Below are 27,180 nucleotides of genomic sequence, written 5' to 3' on the forward strand. Positions count from 1 at the left end.
AGTCATGCTCTGGGGAACACACTGTCATGCTCGTGGGGCACACTGATGGAAAGCCACTTATCAAAGTGTCTAGAACAGATGGAAGAGGTTCCTTGGGGTGATGCTAATGCCAGGGAATGGGCTGGCAGAGGACTCAGGCTTGATGGCACCAAGGAGCCTGTCAGGACCACTTAAGGGAATCTAGTCCATCAGGCACAGAGGTGACCATTTACGTACTGAGATTTGAGGATCCTGGGAAGTCCACTGCTGAAATTCTTATAGATCATTCCTCTGGGGTAAGACTACTGTGGTCCCTATTACGTGTGTGTGCACTTAGTCGTGTCCGACTCTTTGCGACCCAATAGACTGTAGCCCACCAGTCTCCTCTGTCCATGGGATTTCCCAGGCAAGAATAATGGAGTGGGTAGCCATTCCCTTCTCCAGGGGATCTTCCTGACCCACGGATCGAACCCATATCTCCTGCATTGCAGGGGATTCTTTACTGTTGAGTCAACTGGGGAAGCCCATAGTGCCTATTCAAGAGAGCAAATAGCTTCTTAGGGAGGGAGATCCCCCTCCAGGCTACTTTGTCAGTTTAGCTTTTAGCACGAGGTGAGAAGTGCAAGCTGTTGGTGGGGGAGGGTAAAGACCAAACACCAGATGCCACCTGTTCAGACAGAGCACCAAGGGAGACTTGAGTGGCCCAGGGCAACCAATGGAAAAATCTCTGGGGTTTAGTAGGACAAGGGTACTTCAAAGGCACCAAAACAGACCTCACCTATTTGATGATTTTGCTAGAACTAGCCCTGTTGCTGCCCACTTCACTCTCCCTGCTACTGAGGCTAATGTGTCCATTTAGACCGATGATCCAGGGCCCTGTCCTGGGAACAGGGGCATCCCAGACCATTTTCCCTTCAAGGTTGTCTTCTTGCCCTGACCCTGAGCTCCAGATATTTCCAGATCTCCCAACAGAACCAGTCCAATGCCTGTTTTGTCTTTCCGCCTTCCACCTCCTCTTCCCCACTTCCTTTGCCCTTCTTTCTGTGAATGCTGTGCACCACGCTGGGGCCCCAGGATGAGAAGCAGTCAGCCACCACCCTCCTGGTGGGACCCCGACACGGCATCAGCCATGTTATTGACCTCAAAACCAACCTCACCACTGTGCTGTCCGAGTTCAGCAAGATCAGCAAGATCCAGCTGTTCCGGGAGAACCAGGGCGTGGCCCGGGTGGAGACCAGCATCATGGATGCCAAGGTAAGTCCAGCCTCGAGGGGTTCCTTCCCAGGAACAGGCCTGGGGAAGAGAGGAAGAAGTAAACTTGACAAATAGTTTTAGCCCATGAGGTGAGGTTCAGTGATTCTGAAGTGGTTCAGATCCTGGGCCTTTGGGGGCTTATCTTTCTTCCTCTTTTCAACCCTCTGGGACATGCTATCTTGACCTCATTTTTTTTTAACCACCTTTGCAATTTAAAAAAATTTTTGATTTATTTATTTATCAGCTGTACTGGATCTTCATTGCTGCACAGGCTTTTCTGCATTGGCTTTTCTCTAGTTGCGATGAGTGGGGGCTACTCTTCGTTTCGGTGCATGGGCTTCTCGTTGCCCCTCATTGTGGAACATGGGCTCTAGGGCACAGTAGTTGCAGCTTCTGGACTCAAGAGTACAGGCTCAGTTGTGGGATCTTCCAAGACCAGAGATTCAACCAGAGTCTCCTGCATTGGCAGGCAGGTTCTTTACCACTGAGCCACCAGGGAGGCCCTTGACCCCCTATTAAGGTCAGCCCATGCTAGGGAAGGCTAGAAAGTGTCTGATCTACCCGTGAGAGGTTTTTAGCAATGGGCACAGAGATTGGGGAACTTGGAATTACCCCTAGGCCATCTCTTCCCAATCCTTCTCATGTCACAGCACACATAGAACTTGATATTCATGTGGGGCATTGGGGTAAATGGACCAGCCCCTGGGACTCTGGCCTCCCCAGCCCCGCCCCCGCCCCCGGCTTCCCCCAAGGCTGAAGGGATGTGTGCACACCATTTGGGTGCCATAGGTGCACACACTTGGATTCATCGAGGAGGGGAGTGTCTGTGTGGACAGAACCAAGGGGTCCTGGGGGGACAGGGAGCAGGCAGAGCCTCGTCCCCATTTCACCTTCCAGAGTCAAGTTCTTCTAGGATCTTACAACCTTTCCCATAGATCAGCTCCTTCAGACTGGCAAGCAGCTGTCGCCTGTACAGAATCTGGCAGCCGTGATCAGCCGCCCCCTCTATGGCTCTCCTGTTTGAATACCCAGTGACCAGTGTGGATGGGGGGCAGGCCTGCCTGCCAGCTGGTGGAAGCTGTTAGAGGAGGTGCAAGTTTCCTTTCTTAATCTTAAAGGATTTCCCAGGGGGAGATATTGTTAGCAGATTAAGAGGTGGAATGTTTGCTGTTTCTAAAAGAGCAAATTATTTATTTTTGTCTTTGTGAAACCCAGGAAGCTTTAATATATTAATTTTTTCCACCTGTGATTCATAGGCTTTCCATTGGTTTAGGAACCTTCCTGGAGCCAGTATTTAATTGGCTTGTGGCCACTTCCTCAACCAATGATTGCTGGCCTCCTCAGATGTTGTTGGGTGAAAAGCAAAACAGACAGGGAAGTAGGGGAGGAAAGACAAGACATACAGGGAAGATATGACTTCCTGAGAAATTAAAAGGGTTTAAAACTGAGAAACGGGTTTCCAGCTGAGTCTCCTGTTTGGAGAGTGATTCTCAACATTGGCTACACAACAGAATTTCCTTTAGAGTCTTTTTTTTTTTTTTTTTTTTAAATACAGATGACTGAACCCTGTTCCCAGAGTTTGTGATTTAATTGGTCAGGCTGCAGCCCGAGCATCAGGATTTCTTTCTTTTTCAGTTCCCTGGTGATTCGGTAGTACAGTCAAGTTTGAGAACCACTGACCTCTGCATCTGTGGTTCTGGGAGGAACCAGCCCCAGCAGAGTTGCTGGGTGTTGCCTGAGTGAGGAACCCTCCTCTCATTTCTAGGAGTGATCTGGCCACAGTTGTGGGCATGAATGCCACCCAGGAGGGGTCACACTCTTATTGGGGAGACTCACAAAGGCACATGACCTGCCTTAATCATACCACATCAGAACATGTATGGACCTCTGGAATCAGATGGACCAGGTTCAAATCTCAGCTCTGCCACTTCCTAGCTGTGTGGCCTTGAGAAAGTGTCTTAACCTCTCTGAACACTGATTTCCTCAACTGCAAAATGGAGTGCCTGTCTCCAAAGGATTAAATGAGAAAATGAGGTAAAATGTCTTAGGACACTGTCTGACACAGAGTAAGTACTCAACAAATGCAACCTATTATTTTTGCCAATGCAAAACAGCACTGAGGAAAAGTTCATATGAAGTCAATTTTGTGGTTAAGTGTGGTGTGGAACCATTGGAGAAGGCAATGGCAACCCACTCCAGTGTTCTTGCCTGGAGAATCTCAGGGACGGGGGAGCCTGGTGGGCTGCCGTCTATGGGGTCACACAGAGTGGGACACGACTGAAGTGACTTAGCAGCAGCAGCAGCAGCAGTGGTGTGGAACCTGGAACAAAAGAAGAGGAAGGGGTTAATCAGAACTTGCTTCCCACAGGAGAGTGTTTGAAGCTGGATCTTGAAGTGATAGGCATGGATTAGCAAGGAGAAGTGGGATGTGTTCACAGACAGAGAGCAAGCACGGAAATAAGTAAGCCATATGTGCGGGTCGATAAGCATAGTTGCTTGGCTGGAGAGGAGAATAATGAGAAAAGAGATTGGAGAGAGATTGGGGGTGGGCAGAACGAGCTGGTGAAAAGTTTCAAAGGCCAGTCCGAGGAATTGAGATTCAATGTGTTAGAATACTAGGAATCCACTGTAGGCCCTTGAAGAGAGGAATGACAGGCCAAAAGCTGACTGGGACCAGTGTACCAGATGGATGTTTGCAAGGCTAATGTGAAGCCAGGGAGGCAGAGAGGGGAAAGTAGTGCAAGTACAAGGGTGAAGTGACCAGGGCAGGGTCTGAACTGGAGGAATAGCTGTGATAATGGACAAGAGTGAGGGTGAAACGTAGAATTACTACGAGTTTGCTTGCATATCCCCATACACATTCCTCTCTTCCACACACAATGCAGAGGTCTTATACCTAACCCTTGCTGCCTGCTGCCTGTATCCTGAATGCACTGAAGCACGGTGCCGTGCAGACGGCTCACAGACGGTCCACACTGTGGCTGGGTGAGGTGGTGAGACACTACATCGCAGGGTAAACAGGACATCTTGTTGGTGCATGGAGGGGGGTATGAGAAGGTTATGCTTTGCTGAGTGAAAAGCAGCAAATCATTAGGTAGATGATACAACCATCAAGTGGTAGATAGATCAGATTGGCTCTACTTAAAGGCGCTGATAAAATGCATATGAGAAACCACAGGAGAATTCTAATTTATATTAAAATGTTTCTATTTTGTCAAAAGGTTTATCATGTGTGGTAAGCAGAATCATACACCTCCCCTAAAATTCCCATGCCCTAAGCCCAAGATCCTGTGAATACACTATGTTATATGGCAAGGGGAATTGTGGTTGTAGATGGAATTAAGATTGCTAGTCAGCTGACTTTAAAATAAATAGATTAGCCTGGATTATCCAGGTGGGCCCAGTGTCAACATAAGGGTCCTTGTAAGTGGAAGAGGGAGACAGAAGAGAAGGTCAGAGTGGTGTGATGTGAGAAGGAATCAGCCCAACCTTGCTGGCCTTGAAGATGGAAGAAGGGACCATAAACCAAGGAATGTGGACAGCCTCTAGAAGCCAGAAAAGGCAAGGAAACCTGTTCTCCTCTAAAGCCTCCAGAAGGGACGCAGGCCTGCCTACCCTTGATTTTAGCCTATGAGACTTGTGTCAAACTTCTGATATCCAGAACTGTAAGAGAACACACATGTACTGTTTAAATCACTAAGTTTAATTTGTTACAGAAGCAACAGGAAACTAAGATTCCTTCAAATAGGAAGCTCTCATTCACTCCGTTAAAGTGTCATTTCTTTGATAAATGTTTCATCTGCAACCCAACTTCTGTTAACATAAAATCTGATGCATCTGTGTTCAGAGATGTCTGACATGAGCATCTCTATTTACAAGTCAGTGCCCTATGAAATGGACAGGGAAGTGTCCCTTTCTTGGGTAAACTGGCAGAATTGGTGATATACTGGTAGGAAAAGAGGAAGGGTGGGGACAAAATGATCCAGGTTTCATTAGGCAGTCATTTACTGTGAATTTACTGTTGCTTGGAGGGACACTAAACCCAATGGGAGATACAAAGATGAAAAAAAAAAAAAATGGCTCCTAGCCCTCAAGAAGCTTACTGTCTTGTAGGAGAGAAAGAAGTACACCCTTATATGCATACCAAAGAAGGTACCTTAGAAGAGGTAGCAAGATCATGTTAGAGTATGTGCATGCATGCTCAGTCACGTCCAACTTTTTGTGACCCCATGGACTGTAGCCCACCAGGCTCCTCTGTCCATGGGATTTCCCAGGCAAGAACACTGGGGTGGGTTACCATTTCCTCCTCGATGCAGAGACTGAAACTGTGTCTCTTGAGTCTCCTGCATTGGCTGCCAGGTTCTTAACATGGGAAGACCATGTTAGAATACAGAGGAGTGTGAAATTAATTCTGGCTGGGGGATTAAGGAAGCTTCCAGCAGGCACTTTATATTAGCAGGATCTGTGGTTACCAAGCAGTGCCTCTTCCATATATGTGCACAAGAAGGAGGATTTGGGAAGACAGTCTGGGAAGCTCTGCACTGGAGGGTGACTTCCTGGGCTCAGTAGGAGTCTCTCTGTAGGGCCAGTGTCGTGCTGGACCCAACTCACACCCAACTCACCCAACTTAATAACTGAGACTGTTCACTTAAGGCAGTCAGCTCTGACTGCACATTTGATTCACGTATGGAGATTTAAAAACCACTGGCTGCCCAGGCCCTTCTTTTCAAACCATTTAAAAACCAGAATTTCTGGGGATGAGGTCAGGAGTAGATAAGTTTTTAAAGCTTCCCAGGTGATTCTAATGTGCATCTGGCCTGAGAACCACTGCCTTAAAGTGATATTCTGCCTTGCCCCCGAATTGGCTGACTATTACAATTAGCCTTTCCTGGTGCTGTGGAGGCAAGAATGCAAAGGCACCAGTCCCCTGGGACTCAAGGACAACCATCTTGTTCCTTACTCCTCCAGGCCTCTAAATTTCCATTTTTTCCTGTTTTCAGGGATGCTAGTGTGAGCCGAGGCTCCCCCAAGGCCAGTCCCCTCCCTAGCTGGCATCCCCAAGTGCTGGGTGCCTTCAAACTCCCAGGGCACCCCAGGAAGGTGGTGCTAGAGCATGTCAGATGAATCCCTGCTGTACCTTCTCAGGCCTGGCCATGCCTCCAACTCCATTCTCCTCTTTTCCATTTGAAGATGGCTTGGGCCTATTTAAGGGCTTCCCCAGTGGCTCACACAGTGAAGAATCCACCTGCAATGTCAGAGACCTGGGTTCAATCCCTGGGTCAGGAAGATTCCCTGGAGAAGGGAATGGTAGCCCACGCCAGTATTCTTACCTGGAGAATCCCATGGACAGAGGAGCCTGGTAGGCTACATCCATGGGGTTGCAAAGAGCTGGACGCGACTGTCACTTTCACTTTTTCACTGGGCCTATTTAGTTACAGTTTTCACTCAGTTTACTTGCTCTGAGTGAGGTAAACATGAGGTAGTCTGCAAATATCTTTCTCCAGGAGACAGCAGTCTGGGACTGAGATGGCTCTGGGCCATTACCATACCCCATTACCACGGAAACCCATAAAGGGGAGAAAGAAATCATCACGCTAAAGTCCCAAAGGATCTCTTGTGGCCCAGTGTGTCTCCTGTTCTCATGTTTGAGCCTTATTGCTCTAGTGGTTTCTGTCGGGACAAGCATTACATTAGGCGTCATGATCATTAAAATCCTATTTAAAATAAAATGTTGTTTTTGAAGGTTTCTAAGAAAACCTATCCAATCTCTCTGCTTGCCTGCCTCTGATTAGATTTTTTTTTTTTACCCCTGATGGCAAAAACTGCCTCTGTTCCTTTCATGAGCTACATTTGGCCCCTGCTGGAGCCAATTGGGTTGTATGGCGATGCAGATGAGAGGCTGCTGATGTGCTTTGCTGAGCCAACTCAGGCTATGTTTGGCCCTCTCTGGGCATAAGATTTTGTTTCATACTGTTTTATTACTGACATTGGGCCATAGTGGGGGTAGGAGAGAAGAGGGGACATTGAAGGCAGACAGTTCAGTCAATCAGCCAGTTAGGCACTCAGCCTCTGATCTATCCATTGGCCAGCTAGCCAGCTAACCAGTCAAGATGTCAGGCTGTTAGGCATTCTGCCTGCCCTGCAGCCAGCTCATCAGCCAGTGTATCAGTGAGTCAGACTGCTTGCAGCCAGCTAGTCTGTCATCAGTCTGTCTATCAGTCAGTCAGCCTGTGCTTTGGTCCAGTGGTCTCTCGTTCTATTTGTCAGTCAATGCCATTTCCACAAAGAACCTCTCTCCAGCTTCTTAACCCAAAGTAGTCACCCATGCACACATTCACACCCACCCACCCACCAGTCCAGTACATTCTATGTTCTGATCGGTCTCTCTACTTTCCCTTCATATTGGGTGGCACTAGTTGTAAAGAACCACTTGCCAAGGCAGGATACAGAGAGACAAGCGTTTAATCCCTGGCTCAGGAAGATCCCCTGGGGAAGGGAATGGCAACCCACTCCAGTATTCTTGCCTGGGGAATCCCATGCATAGAGGAGCCTGGCAGGCTACAGTCCATGGGGTCGGAAAGAGTCAGACACGACTGAAGTAACTTAGCATGCACACACACTTTCCCTTCGTAGTGCTTATCACACCTTGTAATCATATTCCTTTGTATGATTACTTCATTTATTTTTTTGGCTGCACTGAGAGGCTTGTGGGATCTTAGTTCCCCAACCAGGTATTGAACTGAGACCACCACAGTGAAAGTGCTGAGTCCTAGTCACTGAGGAAGTTCCCTTCATTTATATCTTATTTCCTGATGGATTATAAGCTCCATGAGGGCAGGACCTAATTGGCCCCACTCTAGGATGAACGGCTGCATCTCTCAGGGGGTCATGTGGTCCTTGAGCCGTTTAGCCAGTGTGTAGTGGCTTGCTAGGTGGACAGGGCATGGGAGCATTTCAGCCAGAGGGAACAGCATAGGTTAAGGTATGAGAGGGCAAAGACACAAGGCCTGTCTAGCACCTTGTAAATGATGTGGTGTTGCTGTAGCATATGGTGAAGGACAGTGATGAGAGGAGTCAGAGTTAGTGGAAGATGTGCTTGGAGCTGTAGGTTGGGTCACGAGAGGCTTTGTGTGATGTTGGAAGGCAGTAGATTTTAGGTGATGAGATATTAAAGATTTTAAGTGAGAGTTGTGTTTTAGACAGATGCTCAGGCCGCAAGATGGAGATGAAGTGAGTAGAGACTAGAAGCAAAGAGGCTGGGACTTCCCTGGTAGTCCAGTAGTTAGGACTCTGTGCTTCTACTACAGGGGCATGGGTTTGCTCCCTGGTCAGGAACTGAGATCCCATATGCTGTGCAGCATGGCCAGAAAAAAAAAGGCAGGCCAATCAGGAGGCTATCAACGGTCCTCAGGTTAGTGTATCCTCACCTTTTCTTAATCATGAAAATATCACAATTTGTATGGCCCACTGGAATAAACAGATGAGGCGGTTTTGGCCAGAGGCTGAGGGGCTCAGGATCTCAGCACACTTGTGACCCATTTACATGTACCTTGAGAAGATTTGGTCTTAGAAGAAGATTATGAGGGTCCAGAATGAAGCAATGGCCATGATGTGTGTGAATGCTCCAGAGGCCAGCCTAGCTTGTAGTAATGGCAAGAGGCCTTAGTAATGGCAGTAGCAGCTATCTACACCCACTCTATGTATCCTTCTGCTGTTGGTGGCAGGGGATGATGCAGAAAGGAAGGGGATCTTATTCTCCCCCTGCCTCACCACCCCATCCCATTCCCCTCTGCCTCTGCTTTGTTGTACACAAAGTTGACCATTCTGTGGTGATTGAGAAGCATGTGTTAACTGGAGGTACAAACATCTCCTCTACCCCTTCCAAACAATGATTCAAAGGTAGTGTCTCATCCCTGGTCCCTTTATCACTGGAGAATAGAGTATTGCTCTTCTGGGTAAAGATGGTTCCTTTTTGTTTTTTTCCTGATGGTGTTGAATGAGTTCCACAGGAACATCACTAACTCACTGTCTGTGGGGCAGAATCCAAAATGCCTTACTGTGGCGTGCAGTATAATTAGATGAACAATAACTATTAAACAACTTAAGATAGGATTCGATCCAGCACAAGACTGTGTGATATAGACCCAGCACGGTACAAGCTCTGAGATAGGAAAAGAGTTCAAGAGGGGAATGGACTAGAAATAGTGACTTTGGGATCCCTAGCTCAAAAATGAAAGTTGATGCCTGAGGACTGAGCCTGAGACAAGAAGAGACCCAGAGAGAGAGAGAGAGACAAATGTGGTCAGAGCTTATAGAACTAGAGCACAGTGTCATCTCTCGGAAACAGAAGTCCAGAGAAGAATTTCCAAAGGACTATGGGATCACTGTTGACAAATGAAACAAGCTGAGAGGTGTGAATGTGAATACAGACTATTGTATTTAGTTGGAAAGTAGCTTTACTCATAGATTAGGTGGCAAACTATGAAGCAAACCTGACCCAGCAGCACTTGTTTCTAGAAGTAGTTTTTGGAGAAGACCACCACACCCATTTGTTTAGCCTACAGATTATCTATGGCTTTTTTCACATTACAATAGCAGAGCTGTAACACAGCCTGTGTGGCCTACCAGGCCTAAAATATTTACTATCTAGCCCTTTGCAGAAAAAGTTTGCCAATCCCTGGTCTATATGAACTGAAAATATTCAATGCAAGCTATGTTTCAGGATCCTGAGAGATAGCAAAAAAACTGACTGCTGCAACTTTAGCTAAAAGCTGAGCTGGTTTGGATTCAGAATTGTTCCCAAGGTGAGGGTCCAGCCAAACAGGGCTCGTCAAGTTGGTGACCAAGTTCCATCAAGTGTTTGTGATGTGCCTTTTTACTGCTACTGCCCTGAAAGTAGAAGTGTTAGTCGCTCATTTGTGTCCGACTCTGTGACCCCATGGACTGTAGCCGACCAGGCTCCTCTGTCCGTGGGGTTTCTCCAGGCAACAATACTAGAATAGGTAGCCACTCCTTTCTGCAAGGGATCTTCCTGACCCAGGGATCGAACCCAGGTCTCCTGAATTGCAGGCAGATTCTTTACTGTCTGAGCTATCAAGAAATCCCCTAGTAGGGTCCTAATCACCCCTCACCTGTACTGTTGCAGTAGCTTCTTCACTAGTCAGAGGAGGCTCATTCCCTCCTCTTAATTCCTTTTGCTCTTAATGCTTGGTCCAGAAACACTCAAAAGACAAGATGATGCATGACCCCATGGCTTCCTCTTTAGCTAGTCTTCAGTGGTCTTTACCTGGAGGCCACTTCCCTATGGCAGGGAAAATACTCTCATGGCTGGCTTCAGTCTGACCCAAATTTATTTTCAAGCCACACTTGAAGAATACAGATATTGGGAAGGTTTCTGGAAAAGGTGTAGGTGTTTTTTTGGGTTGGGGTTTTTTTGTGTGTTTTTGTGTGTGTGTGGTTTTTTTTTTGTTGGTATATCATTGCCAGGTCTTTGAAGTAGTCAGCTAGCTAACCCCAAGATTAATTTGACTGATTTAGGGTCAGGAACAGAAATCAACAGAGTATGCTAGTATTTTCCAGTGTGGGTTAAATAAAACAACCCCCCCCCCAAAAAAAGCAGCCCTGCTACTATGAGATGTTCTATAAAAATAGATTTTTTTGATCAAATAATTGGAAAAAGTTGCAGTATTAAAGCCCTCCTCTTGAAGTTTCACAGCGCACATTAAAGGATCTGAGAATTCCCATAAGTATAATTGTGTGCATAGCTTTGTTTAACTCATTGTTTCACATACATATTTGACCAAGAAACTCTTTTAAGTGGCACCGATTAACACTGTGAGGGCACTTAGGGAAATAGAGGGAAATGCGGGGAACAGCATGCAGGTCTGAGCAGGACTACAGACCAGAAAGACTTTGTGGCCCAGAAGACACAGGGAGGACTGGATTGCTCAGAGTGTCCATGTCCGGGGAGCTCTTCTGGGTATCATAGCAGGTTATAGAGTTGAGTAAGAGATAGTTCATGCATTTGAGGAACTTCCTGTCAAGGATCTTCCCCAACCTAGCCTAGACTCCCAGGTTTAGCCTTGTTCTCTCAGCAGGCTTGCCCATCTGCCGAGCCTCAGTAAACCCAAACAGCCACACAGCAGTCATGTGATGTTATATAATTTTAGTCTGTTTCAGTAAAAGTGGTTCATTAAATGTGTAATTAAAGGTTGATTTAGTTTTGATACCTGGGGAAGAGTTGACTATAAATAAATTCTCAAATCAGAAGAAATTATCTGTCAGCCTAGGTGCCTTAATGTGGGATTCAGAAAGGATGTTCTCATAACTATACAAGTCATCTTGTCTTTGCTGTTGTTCTCCTGGACATGTACCTGTTCCCCTCCCTCCTGCCTCCTCACGTTTTCTCCTGTCTCTCCCCCAGCCTCTGGTGCTGTTGATGGAGTGGCCCGAAGCCACCAACTTTGCCTGCCTGATTGCGGGGTACTGCCGCCTCCTGCTGGATTCCAAGAAGATGGTCTTCTCCAGGCCCGCCAGCCAGCCTCTACCACCTCCAATGATCAAGGCAGGTAGGGCTCAGCCTGAGTTTTCAGTGTCTCAGAGGCCCTTTGGACCCTGCAGACATGGAGGAAGGCTCACCCCTTTCTTCCAGCTCCTGGTTTACCAGGAGTCCCTGATACACCATTGCGTCTCCCCTGGCCCAAGCCAGTGGAAAAGACAGCTGGCCTTCATATGGGCCTGTCCCACAAAGGATGCCGGTGACAATACTTTGTGTCTGAGTTGGTCAACAAGCATAACATAAAAATAGCAAACGAGCAATGCATAGAACCAATTGGAGAATCACATGGGATCTAAGGCAAAGCTTTAGAGGTACAGTGATCTCGGAGAGATGCACAGATGTCCTGGCGCAGTTGAAAATGAAGCTAAAACCTTTCTTTTGTTCATCAGAGTGGGCACTGACAGAGCTGCCTGGAGTAAGAGGCCATGGAAGGCGGGGGTAGGAAGGGCTATGCAAGCCCAGCAAGAGGCTCAGAGATAGGAGGGAATGATCACTAGGATCAGATAGAGTCAAGGGCTGCCCCCCAACAGAAGGCTTCCCAGTGAGGCAACTCAGTGTATCACCCAGAGCTGTGCTGGTGATGCGACACAGAGGGGCCTTAGGACAGATCAGCCCAGTCCAGATACTGCTGTCCTGAACCACAGTAGGAGGAGAGGGAGGAGACCCAAAGAACAGACATTCCATGTATTACACCCGAGGCTTGCCTTGTCCCAGCACCCAAACATCGTGGGCGGAAGTTGAGACTGACTGCCCAGGAGTCGCCTTCCTCACATGCTGATGACTCCATCCGCTTGCCTTGCTGCTTGTCTCTTCTCTTTAAGGCTGTCTTGGTTTGCAGTATGGTTACCTGTGATGTAGAGTGAGGAGTAGAAACACACTTTCAGGGGATGAACCAGCAGCCTGTGGGCTGTGTACACTCACACCCACCCTCTCACTTCATGATCTCTTCACGAACGTGGTGACAAGCCTGTGTTTACATCTCATCGCATTGTTCACAGGAATTATTATTATTTTATTTGGCTGTGCCAGGTTTTAGCTGCAGCATGTGGGATATTCCATCTTTGTGTGGCATGCAGGATCTTTTTTTTTTTTTTTTTAAGTTGTGGCATGTGAAATCTTAGTTATGGCATGTGAGATCTAGTCCCCTGACCAGGGATCAAACCCAGGCTCCCTTTCATTGGGAGCTCGGAGTCTTAGCCACTGGACCACTGGGGAAGCCCCTGACCAAAGGAATTAGAAGGCAATCCACCAAACACAGATGTAGGAAAGGATCAGTGGCCTTAAGGCACATGAAGGAGGTTCTACGTAGAGAAGCATAGGAAGTGACTTAGAATAGAAGGAGCCAAGGGGCTGAGCTGCCATCTGCACTATCAAACCTCTGATGGTCAAAGGATGCCAAGGCCAGCATTAACCTTGTCAGTGTCACCTGTGGTCTTCCTCTCTGTCATCACATCCAGTGATACCTCTTACTGAACAGCACCAAGAGGGAGACATGGAAAAGGAAAGCCAGAAAGAAAAGCCTGGAACCCAGCTGAGGACCAGGTGTGGAAATGACAGTTGTTTAAAGGGATCCACTTTCACAAGACCCTGGGAGTGACTCTGCCAGTCCCACCCGGCCTGACAAAGTGTTTCTGTCATCCCACCCTAGCCAATGCTGTCCTTAAATACTCTCCTTGCTGTGGGGACAATGGCACCAAGTAAGCAGCACAGTCTTCTGTGTCCTGGCAGTTCCACTGAGCACATTGTATGTTGCAACCCTGCTGCTATTCCAAAGGCAAATTCATTTCTCATGGAGGTGTTGCAGCCTGGAAAGAGGTTTCCAAAAAACTGGATGTGGGTTTTGGTCCTTCCCGATTCCTGAGAGCCCCCTTGGGCCTGCAGAGTGATGGGGGCTCAGGCTGTCTCTACCATAGGGCCTCACTTGTCCATGTGGGAGCCACACAGACCACAGTGGTGTCCCTGCTGTTTGCAGTGCTTCACCTCCCCAAGGCCTTGAGTCCACAGCAGGGCCTAGTTGTGTGGCCTTTGGGACTGTCAGATGCTGGGTTCAACAACAGCCACCCAGTGTTCTCAGCCAGTGGCACAGGGCAAGCCTCCTGGCTCTGCCTGTCAGGGGCTGGTGTGCACTTCTTCTCCCTTGGCCCCAAGGACAGGCTAGAAAGACAGCAATGGGTACCACTGAGGAGCCCTCTGCCCAGATTACAGTGAGGGGCCATCAGTCCCTGGTACAAAGCTGAGATGGCTTTCCTCTGTTGGCCCGCACTTTCATTTCAGAACACAAGGCCCAGTGCTGTGTTACTTAGCCAAGGCCTATAGGGAAAAGGAATCCTGCCAACTTCAGTTGGGCTTTACCTTCAGGAACCAAAGCTCCAGACCACTCAGGGCCTGGTATCCCTGGCCTGCTCTCTATTCTTGTCCCTCGGCAGTTACTGGCTGCCAGCTAGCTCGACTCAGTTCTCAGCTGGCTGGGCCAAAAGGATGCTGTTAAACCCACAAGTAGAAAAGAGAAAGCACCTCCTCTCCTCTGAGACTGAATGAAAAAGGAAAATGGGGATGTGGGAAGGAAGGGATTACCTCTTGGGTTTTATCAGTAGTTTCCCCACAGGAGGTATTTCATTTATTCACTCAACAACTCTTTCTCTAGTATTCACTATGTGCCAGGCAGTGCGGATAGAGCCAGGAGTAACAGACATGGTCTTTGTCCTCGCCAAGCTTACAGTCCAGCGGGGGAATACGGACAGATGATGAAATGGATAATGTCAGTGCAGTAAGTGCCTTTGCATTTATTTAGGGGAAATTCAGCTGACACAACAGAACAATACCTGGGCTTGAGAAAGACTCAGACAAATGCCTGTTCTCCAGCTGTGGGAAATCCAGAGGCAGCTACCTTCTCTCTCCAGCCTTGAATTCCCTTGTATCCTGGGGAAATCCATGAAAATAAGGTTTGGGGGCCCCAACTGGGATGACCGTTGGAGGAACTCACTCTACGTTTTCTCTCACGGTTATAAGGCAGTTTGGTCTAGTGAATCAAGTATTATGCTTAATGGCTACTACATAGCCCATGCATGGCTTACTGATTTTCATGAAGTTAAAACTCCATGACATGCACAGAGTGCTAAAGCTGGATTGAACATAACAGGCTTTTTTAATGATGAGTCAGAAAGAACATGAACTTATTCCAAAGCCTCTAGGTCATTATTATAACCAGTAATGATTACTGGACTGTAGAATATAGCAAGGCCAAGTAATAGGAGGCTAGCTAAGTCAACATCCTGCTGTATGTGTGTGTGTGTGTATGTGTGTGAGATATACTTGAGCATATATAGGTAAAGAACCCGCCTGCCAATGCAGGAGACGCAAGAGATGCGGGTTTGATCCCTGGGCCAGGAAGATCCCCTGGAGGAGGAAATAGCAATCTGTTCCAGTATGCTTTCCTGGAAAAGTCCGTGGACAGATGAGCCTGGCAGGCTACAGTCTGTGGGGTTGCAAAGGGTTGGACACAACTGAGCACACGCGCGCACACACACACACACACACACACACACACATATACTTATATAGTGATCTAGTTGGACCACCAGGCTTCCCTGGTGGCTCAGACGGTAAACAAACCACCACCAATGCGGGAGACCTCAGTTCAATCACTGAGTTGGGAAGATCCCCTGGAGGAGGGCATGGCAATCCACTCCAGCATTCTTGCCTGGAGAATCCCCATGGACAGAGAAGCCTGGGGGCTACAGCCCATGGGGTCACAAAGAGTCGGACACAACTGAGCAACTAAGCACAGCACAGTTGAATCACTATCCTATTTCTTTGCAAGCATTTAAGTTACCCTTGAGAGTAACTGAGTACAGAGGGCTAGACTAGGGCATCCCTCTTGGGGAAAGCTGATGAGCAATTTACAGCAGATTCAGTCTGAGAGGCATGCTGTCCCAGCCGTCAGCATATCATAGCTGACTTTACTGGCATCTGTAACCTTCTGTCCTCAGATGTGGGCTTTTGCAGGCACACTGTCTCTGCCACACAGCCTCATGCTGCTCCTTGGATCTGCACATCACAGCACCAAGTGGCAGGCTGTGTTTCATCTGGCCTTGACAACCTGGTGCTGGGAGATGTTTCCATCTTGCAGGGAGGGAAGCCACCTTTGGACATCAGGACCTTGGCTGAGAGAAGTCACCACCTGCTTAGTGCACATGCCTCTGGGACCCACCTATGATGGCAGCTTGTTGCCAGGCTGGCTATGCTGATTATTCATCTGCCTCAAAGGGAGTTAGCACCTGGTACATGGCTGAGCCCTGTGAACAGTGCCTGTGGGTAGAGACCTCCTGAACTGCTAGTTCGTGCTCCTGGCTTGGTGCTCCCCTAGAGCACTTCTTACCTAAAGCACAGAGGTCATTACATACCATTCTCCCGCTGACCTAGAGTTCCCTAGAGTCAGCCACTGTGATCTAAATTAAACCCACTCAATGTGGTTACATTGACTATATGTTTAGAGAGGCAGCATGTGTGTGTGTGTGCTCAGTCGTGTCCAACTCTTTTCAACACCATGGACTGTAGCCCACCAGGCTCCTCTGTCCAGGGAATTCTCCAGGCAAGAATACTGGAGTGGGTTGCCATGCCCTTCTCCAGAGGATCTTCCCAACTCAGGGATCAAACTCATGTCTCCTGCATTGGCAGGCAGATTTTTTTAACCACTGAGCCACCAGGGAAGCTCTTAAATTGGCCTATTTGACCATAAAAAAGGGATTTTTTTCTGGACTCTCAGTTCTATTCCATATGACCTATAATGTCTAAACTTATGCCAGTACCACAGTTTGAATTACCATTGCTTCGTAGTGAGTTTTAAAATCAGGACATATGAGTCCTCCTACTTTGATCTTTTTAAGATTGTTTCAGTTATTCTGGATCTCGTGATTCCATGTGAATTTTTGAATTAGCTTGTCAGTTTCTACTTAGCTTGTAATTTCTACTTGTGGCTCAGCTGGTAAAGAATCCACCTGCAATGCAAGAGACCTGAGTTCTATCCCTGGGTTGGGAAGATCCCCTGGAGACAGGAACAGCAACCCACTCCAGTATTCTTGTCTGGAGAATTCCATGGAGTATAGTCCATGGGGTTGCAAAGAGTTGGATGTGACTGAGTGACTTTCACTTCACTTCTATAAAGTCAGCTGGAATTCTGATAGGGACTGTGTTGAATCTATAGATCAATTTGGGAAGTATTGCTATCTTAGCAATATTAAGTCTTCCAGTCCATGAACACATAGTATCTTTCCATTTATTTAAATCTTCTTCAATTTCTTTCATAAATGTTTTGTAGTTTCCAGTAGTTTCCAGTTTCTTTTATTAAATTTATACCTAAGTATATTATTTTTATGCTATTGTAAATAGAATTGTTTCCTAATTTTATTATCAGATTATTTATTGCTACTGCATAAACATACAATTGATTTTTATATATTAAGTTTTTATACTGTAACCTTGCTGATATTGGGCTTTTTTTTGTTTTTCTGGCTGCACAGTGTGGCATGCAGGATCTTAGTTCCCCAGCCAGGGATGAAACCTGTGCCCCCTGCAGTGGAAGCACAGCCTTAACCACTGGACTGCCAGGGATGTCTTGCTGAGATTGTTTATTAGTTCTAATATTTTATTAGTGGATTCCTTAGGATTTTCTATATATAAGATCTACAAATAGAAATAGTTTTACTTCTTTCTTTCCAATCTGGATGACTGTATTTCATTTTAATAATTGTCCTAGCAAGAAATCCAAGTATGGTGTTGAATAGAAGTGGTGAAAGTAGAAATCCTGGACTTTTTCCTTATTTTAGGGGGAAGCTTTCAGTCTTTCACCATCAAGTATGAAATTAACTTAGGTTTTTCACAGTTAACCTTTATCATGTTGAGGACATTTCCTTTTATTGCTATCTTGTTGAGTTTTATCATGAAAGATGTTGGACTTTGTCAAATGATTTTTTTGTGTCTGTTGAGATGATCATGTGGTTTTTGTCCTCTATTCTATTAACGTGGTATATTACATTAATTGATTTTCAGATGTTAAACCAATGCTGCATTCCTGCAATAAATCCCTCTTGGGCATGATGTGTAATTCTTGATATATATTGCTGGATTCTGATTGCTAGTATTTTGTTGAGGACTATATTTTGTATCTATATTCATAAAGAATATTGGTCTGTAGTTCTCTTGTGTGATGTTTTTGTCTGCTTTAGTATCAAGGTAATATTGACAATCATAAAATGAGCTGAGAAGTATCTGTTCCTTATCATTTCTTGGAAGGGTTTGTGAAGAATACTATAAATTACTTCTTTGAGCACTTTATGAAATTCACCAGTGAAGTCATTTTGGGCTTGGACTGACTGACTGACTGACTTGATTAATTTGGGGAGAGTTAATTACTGATTCAATTTATCTTCTTGCTATTGGCCTATTTAGATTTTCTATCTTCTTAATTCAGTTCTGGTAATTGGTGTATTTCTAGGAATTTGTCCATTTTATCTTAGCTTATCTAATTTGTTGGCATAAGCTTATTCAAAATATTCACCTTATAAATGATTCTATTGATGGAGAGTGAGTAGTAATGTCCTTTCTTTCACTCCTGATTTTAATAATTTGAATTGTCTCTCTTTGAGCTTGGTCTGTACAGCTAAAAGTTTGTTGGTATTATCAATCTTTTCAAAAAACCAACTTTTAGATTCACTGATGTTTCTCTATTTTTCTGTCCTCTATACTGTTTCTTTGGCATAGTCAATAAAGCAGAAATAGATGTTTTTCTGGAACTCTCTTGCTTTTTCGATGATCCAGCAGATGTTGGCAATTTGATCTCTGGTTCCTCTGCCTTTTCTAAAACCAGCTTGAACATCTGGAAGTTTATGGTTCACGTATTGCTGAAGCCTGGCTTGGAGAATTTTAAGCATTACTTTACTACCGTGTGAGATGAGTACAATTGTGCAGTAGTCTGAACATTCTTTGGCATTGCCTTTCTTTGGGATTGGAATGAAAACTGACCTTTTCCAGTCCTGTGGCCACTGCTGAGTTTTCCAAATTTGCTGGCATATTGAGTGCAGCACTATCACAGCATCATCTTTCAGGATTTGAAACAGCTCAACTGGAATTCCATCACCTCCACTAGCTTTGTAGTGATGCTTCCTAAGGCCCATTTGACTTCACATTCCAGGATGTCTGGCTCTAGGTGAGTGATAACACCAACATGATTATCTGGGTCGTGAAGATCTTTTTTGTACAGTTCTTCTGTGTATTCTTGCCACCTCTTCTTAATATCTTCTGCTTCTGTTAGGTCCATACCAGTTCTGTCCTTTATTAAGCCCATCTTTGCATGAAATGTTCCCTTGGTATCTCTAATTTTCTTGAAGAGATCTCTAGTCTTTCCCGTTCTATTGTTTTCTTCTATTTCTTTGCATTGATCACTGAAGAAGGCTTTCTTATCTCTCCTTGCTATTCTTTGGAACTCTGCATTCAAATGGTTATATCTTTCCTTTTCCCCTTTACTTTTTGCTTCCCTTCTTTTCACAGCTATTTGTAAGGCCTCCTCAGACAGCCATTTTGCTTTTTTGCATTTCTTTTTCTTGGGGATGGTCTTGATTCCTGTCTCCTGTACAATGTCACAAACCTCCATTCATAGTTCATCAGGCACTCTGTCTATCAGATCTAGTCCCTTAAATCTATTTCTCACTTCCACTGTATAGTCATAAGGGATTTGATTTAGGTCATACCTGAATGGTCTAGTGCTTTTCTCCACTTTCTTCAATTTCAGTCTGAATTTGGCAATAAGGAGTTCATGATCTGAGCCACAGTCAGCTCCCGGTCTTGTTTTTGCTGACTGTATAGAGCTTCTCCATCTTTGGCTGCAAAGAATATAATCAGTCTGATTTCGGTGTCGACCATCTGGTGATGTCCATGTGTAGAGTCTTCTCTTGTGTTGTTAGAAGAGGGTGTTTGCTATGACCAGTGCTTTCTCTTGGCAGAACTCTATCAGCCTTTGCCCTGCTTCATTCTGTACTCCAAGGCCAAATTTGCCTGTTACTCCAGGTGTTTCTTGACTTCCTACTTTTGCATTCCAGTCCCCTATAATGAAAAGGACATCTTTTTTGGGTGTTAGTTCTAGAAGGTCTTGTAGGTCTTCATATAACTGTTCAACTTCAGCTTCTTCAGCGTTACTGGTCGGGGCATAGACTTAGATTACCGTGATATTGAATGGTTTGCCTTGGAAACAAGCATAGATCATTCTGTCATTTTTGAGATTGCATCCAAGTACTGCATTTCGGACTCTTTTGTTGACTATAATGGCTACTTCATTTCTTCTAAGGGATTCCTGCCCACAGTAGTAATTATAATGGTCATCTGAATTAAATTCACACATTCCAGTCCATTTTAGTTTGCCGATTCCTAGAATGTCTATGTTCACTCTTGTCATCTCCTGTTTGACCACTTCCAATTTGCCTTGATTCATGGACCTAACATTCCAGGTTCCTATGCAATATTGCTCTTTACAACATCGAACCTTGCTTCTATCACCAGTCCTATCCACAACTGGGTATTGTTTTTGCTTTGGCTCCATCCCTTCATTCTTTCTGGAGTTATTTCTCCACTGATCTCCAGTAGCATATTGAGCACCTACCGACCTGGGGAGTTCATCTTTCAGTTCATCTTTCAGTGTCCTATCTTTTTGCCTTTTCATAATGTTCATGGGGTTCTCAAGGCAAGAATACTGAAGTGGTTTGCCATTCCCTTCTCCAGTGGACCACATTCTGTCAGACCTCTCCACCATGAGCTGTCCATCTTGGGTGGCCCCACACAGCATGGCATAGTTTCACTGAGTTAGACAAGGCCATGGTCCATGTGATCAGATTGGCTAGTTGTCTGTGATTGTGCTTTCAGTCTGTCTGCCCTCTGATGCCCTCTGTCAGTGCCTACCGCTTACTTGGTTTTCTCTTACCTTGGATGTGGGGTATCTCTTCACGGCTGCTCCAGCAAAGCAGAGATCAAATTGCCAACATCTGCTGGATCATCGAAAAAGCAAGAGAGTTCCAGAAAAACATCTATTTCTGCTTTATTGACTATGCCAAAGCCTTTGACTGTGTGGATCACAATAAACTGTGGAAAATTCTGAAATAGATGGGCGTACAAGACCACCTGACCTGCCTCTTGAGAAACCTGTGTGCAGGTCAGGAAGCAACAGTTAGAACCGGACATGGAACAACAGACTGGTTCCAAATCGGAAAAGGAGTATGTCAAGGTTGTATATTGTCACCCTGCTTATTTAACTTCCATGCAGAGTACATCATGAGAAACGCTGGGCTGGAAGAAGCACAAGCTGGAATCAAGATTGCCGGGAGAAATATCAATAACCTGAGATATGCAGATGACACCACCCTTATGGCAGGAAGTGAAGAACTAAAGAGCCTCTTGATGAAAGTGAGAGAGGAGAGTGAAAAGTTGGCTTAACGCTCAACATTCAGAAAACTAAGATCATGGCATCCGGTCCCATCACTTCATGGCAAATAGATGGGGAAACAGTGGAAACAGTGGCTGACTTTATATTTCGGGGCTCCAAAATCCCTGCAGATGGTGATTGCAGCCATGAAGTTAAAAGACCCTCCTTGGAAGGAAAGTTATGACCAACCTAGACAGCATGTGAAAAAGCAGAGACATTACTTTGCCAACAAAGGTCCATCTAGTTAAGGCTATGGTTTTTCCAGTGGTCATGTATGGATGTGAGAGTTGGACTATAAAGAAAGCTGAGCACCGAAGAATTGATGCTTTTGACTTTGATGTTGGAGAAGACTCTTGAGAGTCCCTTGAACTGCAAGGAGATCCAACCAGTCCATCCTAAAGGAGATCAGTCCTGGGTGTTCATTGGAAGGACTGATATTGAAGCTGAAACTCCAGTACTTTGCCCACCTGATGCAAAGATCTGACTCATTGGAAAAGACCCTGATGCTGGGAAAGATTGAGGGCGGGAGAAGGGGACAACAGAGGATGAGAGGGTTGGATGGCATCACTGACTCAGTAGACATGAGTTTGGGTAAACTCTGGGAATTGGTGATGGACAGGGAGGCCTGGCATGCTGTGGTTCATGGAGTGGCAAAGAGTCGGACACAACTGAGCGACTGAACTGAATGGATTCTTCCCCAAACTCTCCTCGCATACAGGCTGTCATATAACTATATAAGCCTATGTTTTTAACCATTACCCTATAGTTCATCATAGTGGTCTAGATGCTGGGGGGAAAAAAAAAACAACTTCCAAATGCCTTTCAAATTCCAGTTTGACGGGGGCAATGAATCAGTGTTACTTTTCACTAGAGCTTACAGCCAGCACAAAACTGTGATGATGTCACTTAACAATGGAGCCCCAAAATACATGAAGCAAAACCTGATTGAATTGAAAAGAGAAAAACACGATAAAACTGCGATAGCTGGAGAATTCAATACCCTACTTTCAATAATGGATAGAACAACTAGGCAGAAGATCAGTGAAGAAACAGAGGACCTGAACAGCACCATGAACCAATTAGACTTAACAGAAATCTATAGAATATGTCATTTAACAATAGCAGAATATACACTCTTCTTAAGTACACCTGGAACATTCTCCTGGACAGACCATATATTATTAGGTCATAAAATAAACCTCAACAAATTTAAAAGGAATGAAATCTTATAAAGTATGTTTTTTGAGCACAACAGAAATAGAAAAAAATAATAACAGAAAGAAACCTGGGAAATTCATATGTACATGGAAATTAAATAAAGCATTCATAACTAACCAATGGGTCAAAAAATAAATCACAAGGGAAATTGGAAAATACTTTGACATGGATGAAAATGAAGATACAATGCATGAAAACTTATGAGATCTAACTAATATAGGGTTTAGAGGGAAATTTATAAACACCTGGATTTAAAAAGAAAAAAAGACTTCATATCAGTAACCTGACCTTCCACCTTACAAAACTTGAAGAAGACAAAGTATGGGAATTCCTTGGCAATCCAGTGGTTAGGCCATGGGACTTTCACTGCTATGGCTCAGGTTTAATCCCTGGTGGGAAGACTAAGATCCTGTAAGCCACAAGGCATAGACAAAATAAACCCCAAACAAACAAAATCAGTGAACTAAACTCAAAACAAGCAGAAGGAAAGAAACAGTATCAGTTCAGTTCAGTTTAGTCACTCAGTCGTGTCCGACTCTTTGCAGCCCCACAAACTGCAGCACACCACGCCACCCTGTCCATCACCAACTCCTGGAGTGCACACAAACCCATGTCCGCTGAGTCGGTGATGCCATCCAACCCTCTCATCCTCTGTTGTCCCCTTCTCCCGCCCTCAATCTTTCCCAGCATCAGGGTCTTTTCCAATGAGTCAGATCTTTGCATCAGGTGGGCAAAGTACTGGAGTTTCAGCTTCAATATCAGTCCTTCCAATGAACACCCAGGACTGATCTCCTTTAGGATGGACTGGTTGGATCTCCTTGCAGTTCAAGGGACTCTCAAGAGTCTTCTCCAACATCAAAGTCAAAAGCATCAATTCTTCGGTGCTCAGCTTTCTTTATAGTCCAACTCTCACATCCATACATGACCACTGGAAAAACCATAGCCTTAACTAGATGGACCTTTGTTGGCAAAGTAATGTCTCTGCTTTTTCATATGCTGTCTAGGTTGGTCATAACTTTCCTTCCAAGGAGGGTCTTTTAACTTCATGGCTGCAATCACCATCTGCAGGGATTTTGGAGCCCCAAAATATAAAGTCAGCCACTGTTTCCACTGTTTCCCCATCTATTTGCCATGAAGTGATGGGACCGGATGCCATGATCTTAGTTTTCTGAATGTTGAGCTTTAAGCCAACTTTTTCACTCTCCTCTCTCACTTTCATCAAGAGGCGCTTTAGTTCTTCACTTCCTGCCATAAGGGTGGTGTCATCTGCATATCTCAGGTTATTGATATTTCTCCCGGCAATCTTGATTCCAGCTTGTGCTTCTTCCAGCCCAGCGTTTCTCATGGTGTACTCTGCATAGAAGTTAAATAAGCAGGGTGACAATATACAACCTTGACATACTCCTTTTCCGATTTGGAACCAGTCTGTTGTTCCATGTCCGGTTCTAACTGTTGCTTCCTGACCTGCACACAGGTTTCTCAAGAGGCAGGTCAGGTGGTCTTGTATGCCCATCTATTTCAGAATTTTCCACAGTTTATTGTGATCCACACAGTCAAAGGCTTTGGCATAGTCAATAAAGCAGAAATAGATGTTTTTCTGGAACTCTCTTGCTTTTTCGATGATCCAGCAGATGTTGGCAATTTGATCTCTGGTTCCTCTGCCTTTTCTAAAACCAGCTTAAACATCTGGAAGTTCAAGGTTCATGTATTGCTGAAGCCTGGCTTGGAGAATTTTGAGCATTACTTTACTACCGTGTGAGATGAGTATACTTGTGCAGTAGTTTGAGCATTTGGCATTGCCTTTCTTTGGAATTAGAATGAAAACTGACCTTTTCCAGTCCTGTGGCCACTGCTGAGTTTTCCACATTTGCTGACATATTGAGTATAGCATTTTCACAGCTTCATCTTTTAGAATTTGAAATAGCTCAACTGGAATTCCATCACCTCCACTAGCTCTGATACACGTATAAATATGCCTGAGTCCCTTTGCTGTCCAAGTGAAACTATCACAACACTGTTAACTGTCTATACTCCAACATAAAGTAAAAAGTTTAAAAAAAAAAAAATACATGGGCTTCGTAGTCTCTCAAACCTGGGCTCAAATACAGACTGCCAGGGAATTCCCAGCTGGTCCAATGGTTAAGGCTCTGAGCGTTCACTTCCAAGGTCGTGGGTTCAATCTCTGGTTGGGAAACTAAGACCCCAAAAGCTGTGTAGCATAACGCCCCCCCACCAAAAAAAAAATCCAGACTGCCATTTACAATTCATGTGACCTTAGGTAAGTCACAAAATGAATGGATCAGTTTCTTTCTCTGTAAAATGGGGATAATGATAGCACCTACGTCATTGGGTTGTTGTGAGGATTAAATTGGATCAGGTATATAGCCTTAGCCTAAGATAGTGTTTGCCATCGGTCTGTCTGCTGATAGCAAAGAAAACTGGCATTGTCTGAGTATATTCTCACAAGTAACATGGGAAGGGGCCAAAAAGCAGCCTAAAAGAGAGAAGCCATTCAGAAAGAAAGCATTTGCTATGAGTAATCCTCAGATCTACATACTTACCATTGTTAAATCTCCTCTGTGAAAGTCTTCTCTGATCATTCTAGACTGAAGGCCTCTCTCTCTTCTGTGAACTCCTCCTGCACTTACTGTCTCTAAAATACATTTGGTAGCAGACTTCCATGGCAGTCCAGTGGTTAAGACTCTGTGCTTCCAATGCATGGGGCATGGGTTCCATCCCTGGTCAGGAAACTAAGATTCCTCTTAAGTGAGGCATGGTCAGGAAAAGAAATACTTGACTAGAATATTTTGCCACATGTACATAGAGCAGGCAGGCTAGCCCTGTATGAATACAGAGAAGTGATGTGATTTGAGGAATTGAAAAAAATGCTCTTCCTACTCTCCTCCCACATAATATACATGCCAGCATCTCTCTCATATGCTTGACACATTCAGATGCCCCAAATTCTGCTAGTAGAGTTCTGTTCTTTTAGGTGCCCTCCATTGACCATCCTCTTTGAAATTCACACTCTTGGAATTGTACTACCTGTTGTACACTTTCTCACTAAAGCACTACTAACTTGTCAGACTCATTTCCTTCTGCTAGAAGAGATACAACCTCACACAAGTATAACACAGGCTCTGAATAGAGGGGGTTGGAGACAGTGACAGTTCCGAGGGAACATGAAACAAACCTCACCCGTACAGCTGACTCTTGGACCAGACATATACCCATGTAAGAGTCCAGCTGTGCCCAGACACCAAGGTGTTCATCCCTACACCACCTCACCCCATGCCTTTGCCCATTGCAGAAAAGGCCCCCCATGGGGGCCCCCATTGCCCCCATCCCTGGGGGCTCTTAGCCACCCAGGCCATTCAATTCTACTCACTCTACTTTCAGGGTCAGCAGCAGCCTGGCTGCCCCTCCCCTCATCTCTAGGAGCCAAATCATGCTCTTTCTCAGTACCCACCACCCAGCTGGGCGCCAGAGACCCAGGCCCAAGACGCCATGTGAACTCAGCCACAGTCCTCAGCACCAGGACTCATCTGTTGATTCTCTTTCTGGGTTTAGATTACATGCACAGCGCCCACCGCCCTGTCACTGGGGGCCACCTGGGGAAAAAGGAGAGTAGTTATGTGGGCAGCGTGGGCACCAGCCCCAGGAAGTCGAGCCGCTGCACGCCCCCACCTGCCGACTCTGAGCTTGTCAGCTTTTGCTACCTCCACATGCGGGAACAAAGGAAGGAACAGGAAAGCCGGATGGATGTCAATGAAAACTTAATCTTTTTTGAGGAGACCAGGCCCCGGACCAAGTCTGACCCCACGTCCAAGAGCTCTGGCCAAGGTTATGAGGCGATCCCTGATGACTTTGATGCAGCTAGCCTAGACCACGAGCCCTGTGCCAGCAGGGCCCGCTCCTACACCTTGGACAATTCCCTTGGGGCTGAAGCCCTGAACTTCTACTGTGACTCTTGCAAAGCCAAACTCCAGGAGCAGCTGGGCCCTCGCAAAGGTGGGAGGTCTGGCTCCTCTCGTGACAATATGGTGGACTTGATGTCTCTCCCACCCCCTGGGAGTGAGGAGGAGGAAGAGGAAGAAGATGAGAGCACTTCGCTGTTGCCTGCCATTGCTGCCCCACCTCCTGGTTTCCGAGACAACAGTTCTGATGAGGATGACCCCAAGCGCCGGGCTGCCCAGAGCCAAGAGCAAGGACGCCACCTGCGGGGGCTCCTGTACGATGAGATTCCAGTGACACTGATTGACAGCGTGCAGACCCGGACAGTCCGAGATCATGCCCAGGAGCTAGATGATGCCCTGGTGTCCACTCTGCAGGCTCTGGAAGCCCTGGCAGCCTCAGAGGATGGACCACATCCCCCACCCCCACAGACTGCAGGTAACAGCCCGTTCCTCCTCTCTCTTGCCTCCCCTTCCTTGTCCTGGCCAGGCAGGGCCAGCAGGTGACATTTCTTCTTTCCAAGCAGAGGTCAAAGTCAGCGTGGTGTGTCAGGGCAGTGGATGGCCCAGAGGCAGTTCAGATAGGGTCAGGGGAGCGATGATGCTGTGACAGGGAGCTACTGCTCAGCCCCCACTACAGGTCTGGCTCTCACCATCCCATCGCTTTGGAAATGTCTTGCGGATGGACCCCAGGGATTGGGGCCATGACAGCTACGGAGCCAGGCCAGGATGGAGGATCAGAGCAAAATTGT

At 45.9% G+C, this 27,180-nt stretch overlaps 1 protein-coding gene across 5 annotated transcripts in view; it reads left to right on the plus strand.

Annotated features, from left to right (window-relative positions):
* FRMPD3 (FERM and PDZ domain containing 3) overlaps positions 1-27,180 on the plus strand; it is a 145,585-nt gene that overhangs the window by 113,313 nt on the left and 5,092 nt on the right. For 4 of the 5 annotated variants that reach the window (XM_061409375.1, XM_061409374.1, XM_061409377.1 and 1 more), the window contains 3 exons: positions 1,054-1,233; positions 11,657-11,801; positions 26,046-26,867. In XM_061409375.1, the coding sequence (XP_061265359.1) occupies positions 1,054-1,233; positions 11,657-11,801; positions 26,046-26,867 (1,147 nt within the window). The remainder of the gene's footprint in view (positions 1-1,053; positions 1,234-11,656; positions 11,802-26,045; positions 26,868-27,180) is intronic. The other variant, XM_061409379.1, reaches the window with a different exon arrangement.

The sequence above is a fragment of the Bos javanicus genome, chromosome X (genome assembly GCF_032452875.1).
Source record: "Bos javanicus breed banteng chromosome X, ARS-OSU_banteng_1.0, whole genome shotgun sequence".
NCBI lineage: Eukaryota > Metazoa > Chordata > Mammalia > Artiodactyla > Bovidae > Bos > Bos javanicus.